Source organism: Grammomys surdaster, unplaced genomic scaffold (genome assembly GCF_004785775.1).
Source record: "Grammomys surdaster isolate TR1022 unplaced genomic scaffold, NIH_TR_1.0 314614, whole genome shotgun sequence".
NCBI classification, from domain to species: domain Eukaryota; kingdom Metazoa; phylum Chordata; class Mammalia; order Rodentia; family Muridae; genus Grammomys; species Grammomys surdaster.
The window spans coordinates 2,606-8,342 of record NW_021626501.1 but is presented as its reverse complement, the minus strand read 5'-3'; the positions used below and the strand labels follow the sequence as shown (position 1 = coordinate 8,342).

At 41.6% G+C, this 5,737-nt stretch overlaps 1 protein-coding gene across 1 annotated transcript; it reads left to right on the top strand.

Annotated features, from left to right (window-relative positions):
* The first annotated feature begins 328 nt into the window (after window positions 1-328).
* LOC114616289 (40S ribosomal protein S26-like) lies at window positions 329-756 on the top strand. Its single transcript, XM_028761781.1, has one exon. The coding sequence runs from the start codon at window positions 333-335 to the stop codon at window positions 678-680; it is 348 nt and encodes a 115-aa protein (XP_028617614.1). The 5' UTR covers window positions 329-332; the 3' UTR covers window positions 681-756.
* The last annotated feature ends 4,981 nt before the right edge of the window (window positions 757-5,737 follow it).

Sequence of the window (5,737 nt, the reverse complement as noted above, 5' to 3'; positions counted from 1 at the left end):
GAGAGAGAGAGAAAGAGTTTTAAAAATACAGGTATCCTCTCTCTGAGCTGTGTCAACAAAAAGAATGAAAAGGCTATTTCAGATTTCAACTAGAAACAGAGAATTTGGGAGATGTCTTGAAATTCTCTGTAGCTCCTAGATGTCCTTTGTTGTTTGCCCTTGGCGCGCCAATGTCCACGTGTTTGTGTTTGCCTTTTGTTTCGTTGTCTAAATGTTCTGTGTTTGTTACGTGTTCAAAAAGAAAGATCGTTAAAACTGCTTGATCCAACCTTTGGGAGCTAAAAAAGTCTTTTCAAGAATTGAGGTTGAGTCTTTCGAGTCTTGGTTCCAAGATGACCAAAAAAAGAAGAAACAACGGTCGTGCCAAAAAGGGCCGTGGCCATGTGCAGCCAATTCGCTGCACGAACTGCGCCCGGTGCGTGCCCAAGGATAAGGCCATTAAGAAGTTTGTCATTCGGAACATTGTAGAAGCCGCTGCTGTCAGGGACATATCTGAAGCAAGCGTCTGCGACGCTTACGTCCTTCCCAAGCTCTATGTCAAGCTGCATTACTGCGTGAGCTGTGCCATTCATAGCAAGGTCGTCAGGAATCGATGTCGGGAAGCCCGGAAGGACCGAACTCCCCCACCACGATTCAGACCTGCTGGCGCTGCACCACGACCCCCACCAAAGCCCATGTAAAGAGGTGGTTTCTTAAGGGCGAAAGGAAAGATGCTTTGGGAAAAATAAAACGGAAGTTCTACTTTGAAAAAAAAAAAAAGAATTGAGGTTGAAATAAGCTGCTTTCAAAAGAGACCAGCAACATTTTGGGTTTTATAAAGAAGCTAAGAGTCATTTTGTCCTAGAAAAATCTCTGTGACAAAGTGCTTTTCTCTTAAAATTACAGCTAGAAAAAACAACAAATTTTGTTTGATCTAAAAATAAGATATATAGCCACTTCATTGTTGTTTCTAATTGGTTTTAAAAGTATAAAAATGTTCTACATGTCTTGGTTATAGACTATTGGCTTAAATTATTGGGTGTAATTAGAAATTTACAACTTTGGTAACGAAAAGTGACGTAAAACTAACTCAGTGTTAGAGTCATTCAGAAACCAGGTGTATAAAAAATAAGATTTTAAACCAATATCTCTTCAATGAGATTAAAAGCTGCTTCATGCATTCATATGTAAAAATTGACAACAAAACTTTGTAGCATAAGAGTAGTCTACTTGGTGTTGATTTTAGAAAAAGTAGATTGTACAATGCTGGCCTGCTACAGATTAAGAACATTTACATTTAAATTAAGACATACAGACTGGGATCTTAACATGCTTGTAGACAAGGTCAGTGTGATGTTAATCAGGTTAAACTGCCTACCCAGCCCTCAGACCATACAAGCAAAGACAGACTTAGATACTTGTCTTTGCAATGAAACTGCACCCTCATACAATCAGGGTCTGGCCATAGCTTGCACAGAGCCATAGAGATGGGGGGTGTTTTAAATGTAGAAATTTAGATAGTTTTTAAAGTGACTGTCCCAGGAACAGAGGCTTGAACAACAGTCAGGTGACCAAGGTTACCTGACAAACTTGTCCTTGGCACAAAAGGATAATCCTTGGGCCAGGCCTCAAGATACAGGCCAAGATTAAAAACATTTACATTTAAATTAAGGCTATAACAGAGTAGATGAGACAGGAGCTTGGATTTCAGACATTCCTTTTGTCCTGTCCCGCCTCAAAAAGGGTGTTCTCTAGAATTTGTTTATTGCTTTGCTTGTTCCTTAGGGAGGTGTCAGCCTCAGACTCAAAAGAAATTCAAAACAGCTTTTGGGCCAGGCAAAAATTGTTGAGTGTGATAGAAGACAAAATGGCTTTGGTTCCTCTGATGTGTATTAGGTCTTATTAGTAACGAGACCTAATCTTAAATTAATAATTAAAGGAAAAAGGGTTTTAAAAGATTGATAGATACTGGGGCTATTTAACAATTATTGGAGGACAAGATTGCCTTCAGCTTGGCTTTATCTGATACTTCACTCAGCTAAAAAGAGTTGGATATTCAATTAATCCAAAAACACTAGAGCCGGGCCGTGGTGACACACGCCTTTAATCCTAGCTCTTGGGAGGCAGAGGCAGACAGATTTCTGAGTTCGAGGCCGGCCTGGTCTACAGAGTGAGTTCCAAGACAGCCAGGGCTACACAGAGAAAGTTCAAATTTAAGACTTATAAAACTAATGGGGCACTACAGCCTGACTTGCCTACTCCAGCTGCCATTCAAGTAAATACATATAAAATTTTTATAGATTTAAAAGATTGTTTTATACAGTTCCTTTACCTCCTGGTAAAGGTGAGAGGTTTACATTAAGTGAAATTGCTTGTGATTTTTGAGAGCCCATGAAGCCATTCATTAAAAAACCTTGCCTCAAAGAATGATTAATGACCTTAAAAAATTTGTTGTTGCTTTAATACAAAAGGTTAAAGCGTTTAAATCTCTCAGTATATATTATTCATTGTATATTTTATTGGCTGATCTCTCTAAAAGAGTTTTTCTGCAAGCCTTTGCTCTAGTACAATGAGCTTTAAGATTTTAGAGTACTTGTTGCTCCAGAAAGGTGATTCTCAAAAGTTGTTAACAGATATTAATTGGCTAAAACCTCATCTTCAGCTTACCATAAAAGAACATAAACCTCTGTTAGATATACTCAAGGGAGATACAAGTCCTAATTCCCCTTGACAATTAACTGATGAGGGGTAGATAAACACCTTTTACCCTCAATATTTTAAATCTAGATAGTCAGGGCCATTCCGCTGCTGACCGTCACTGTTTAGAGCCTGACAGGCCAAAAGAGATGGTCAAATAAAAGGACATCTTGACCGGACAATGAAAAGGTCCAGATTCTATTTTAATAAAAGCCAGGGGAGCGCTTTGTCTTTCCACAGAAAGAAGACAATCCGTTTTGGCTACCAGAGCGGCTGACGCGGCGACTCGCGATATTAGATGGTGACACCCAAGCAGACCCTCCAAACTCTGATGACAGCCCTTGTGCTTATCCAAGGGATACAGGTTCCTAGTATATCGGGGGAACGACGATGGACCATATTGTCTGCCTTTCCAAAACCCATACCAGTCAGACATAATGTAACTAATCTGTCCAGAAAATTGTTTCAATATCTTACAGGAAATTGGTCAGAAAACTTCAGTGAGACACTCAGAAAATTGAGAACAGCTGTGGTGAACATCAACTCGACGCGCGTGGATCTGTCCCTGACTGAGGGACTGTCCTCCTGGAATTCTTCAGCTTTCTTCTTTTTCTTTTCTTTTTTTAAGTGGGTGGGAGTAGGCCTGCTTGGTATGTCCTATGTTGCGGATTAGTATTCATCCTTTGGTTGGCTTGCAAACTCAGAGCTCAACAAAATCTTGACAAGGCTATTATTGCTCAGACGCTTGTAGCCATAGAACTAGGGGCTTCCCCTGCAGTGTGGTTATCACTGCTTTGATTATAAGCAGTCTCCCCCTCACTAGTGGTGGTGCTAAATGTTGAGACATCAGCCATTGCACCCCAAAGGATTTGCCCATCGCACTGGGTCGGTGAGGAGTCTTGGCCTGGCTGGTCCTTGTCTGTGTAGCTGTGGTACCTGAATTTTGAGACAAACAGCCCTTGCACCCCTAGGAGATGACTCCATTGCACAGGGATGGGTGTTTGCATCTCTTTCTGTTCCCCTTAGCCCTTGCACTCAGAGGACTTGCTTCCATTGCACCTGATAGGGTAAGGGAGACTGTCTTAAACTATTAGTCCTTGATCGCTTATTCCCCCAAGATAGAATTTGCTTGATCGGGCTTGAGTTTGAGTCATAACTGGTACCACGTTAGACAGGCCAAGAATAGCCAGTAGACAGATTCCTCAGCCGCTGTACCCAAGGGCTTCTGGTAAAGACACCCTGTAAAGCCTCAAACATTTCTATACACAGTCCCTGCCCACTAAGGTGTTCGTTCCACGGATAGAAGGTCTGGTAAGTCAATAACGGAGTGGACGGATAAGCCTCGGCCACCTAAGACAGGACAGCCCCGGGTGGGGAGGCTGACCCCGTGACGGGTAAGAGTTTGAGCACTGCCCTCTAAAGAGACTCAGACCCGCCGTGAGACCCCCAAATATGAGAGTTACAAAACCTTCCCAGGGACCTCAACTACCACCCTCTGCAATATAACAAAAAAGGGGCAGATGTAGGGAGCCACGGCGGGTGCTGGCAAAGTCCACCATTGCTAGATGGCGCTGTCGGCCGTAATTCTTCCTAGTAAACAAGTAAATTGCGCATGTGCCATGGTAAAAGCCCGCCAAAGTTAAAGCCCATCCCACGGCGTTTGGCGCGCAATGAGTAAGCAGCCAATCAGAGGTGAATACACCGCTCTAGGGTATATAGCAGTGCTTTCCCAGGCCTGGGCGTCTTCTTCGTTTTCTTCCACCATTTTGTTTTGGGGAATAAACGTGTTCTTACGGAAAGATTCTGGTGTGTGTGTGTGTGTGTGTGTGTTCTTGCCGGCGAGACGATTACACGCGCGCCTCACAGGAACCCCTTGATCCATTCAATGGTTAGCTGTGAGCATCCACGAATCTATATTTCAGACTTGGGCAGACCTCTAAGGAGGCAGCTATATCAGGTTCCTGTCAGCACGCACTTCCTGGCATCCACATCAGCATCTACCTTTCCTAACTGCCCAAGGGAAACCCATGTAGAACAGTCTCTACGGCCTTTCCTTCAGTTTCTGTCCCACTCTTTGTCTCCACTTGCCCCCATGAGTATTTTGTTACTCCTTCTAAGAAGGGCCAAAGCACTCACACTTTGCTTTTCTTCTTTATGAGCTTCATGAAGTTGGGCAAGTTTTCACTGGCCAGTCCCTCAATCTCTCCTATAGCCATACCCCTGCATTTCTTTTAGATAGGACAAATTTTGTTCTGTGTGTCAACTGTGTCTTCATTGAATTTGATCTCTCAGCTTTGATCACATGATCTCATACATTCACCATTAGTCTCTGTCCCAAAATCACATAAGACACTGTATAAATATTTGCTCTTCAATGTTAATATATTTTGCAAGACTATTGGTTTTATATTTTAAACTTTATTGCTTTTATTTTTTCCAAGAAAAAAATTCTCTATGAAGCCCTTCGTGATAGTAGATATAGAAACCACACAAGTCACCTGACATATTATTGTAAAGTAAGTGCAGGCTTCTGTGCTGCTCTTCATCCACATCTTAAATTTTGAAATTTGTCCCAATATAAAGATTATATTCTATTTCTAAAGATGGCATATGCTCATGATATCAATTCTGCCTAAGGCTTCAGAATCACTGGATTCCAGGTGTATGATGTTCTGCTTTGCTCCTGTGTTTCTTCTGAAAAATTTGGACAAATAGGAGTATTTTACCTCTGTGGCTGAATATGATTATCATATGTGCCTCATCTTTAGTTTTGCCAGACTGTGGGTTCACAACTCTTGATCTTCATGTTATGGGTAATTGTTGGTCCCCATGTAGATGTTTTAAATTGACTACCATTTTGTGGAAGACCAGCCAGAACTTTCCACTTCTGAGTTATCTCATTCTCCTGCCCTATGTTGCTTACTGATGATCAACATTTAGATTACTAATATTTTTATCAGTCCATTTGTATCTGTTTAAACATGCGTTCCATTTTAGGAAAATTTTATTAATGTAGAATTTTAAACTGGTACACTTTACATTTCTATAAGATGAATGCAGA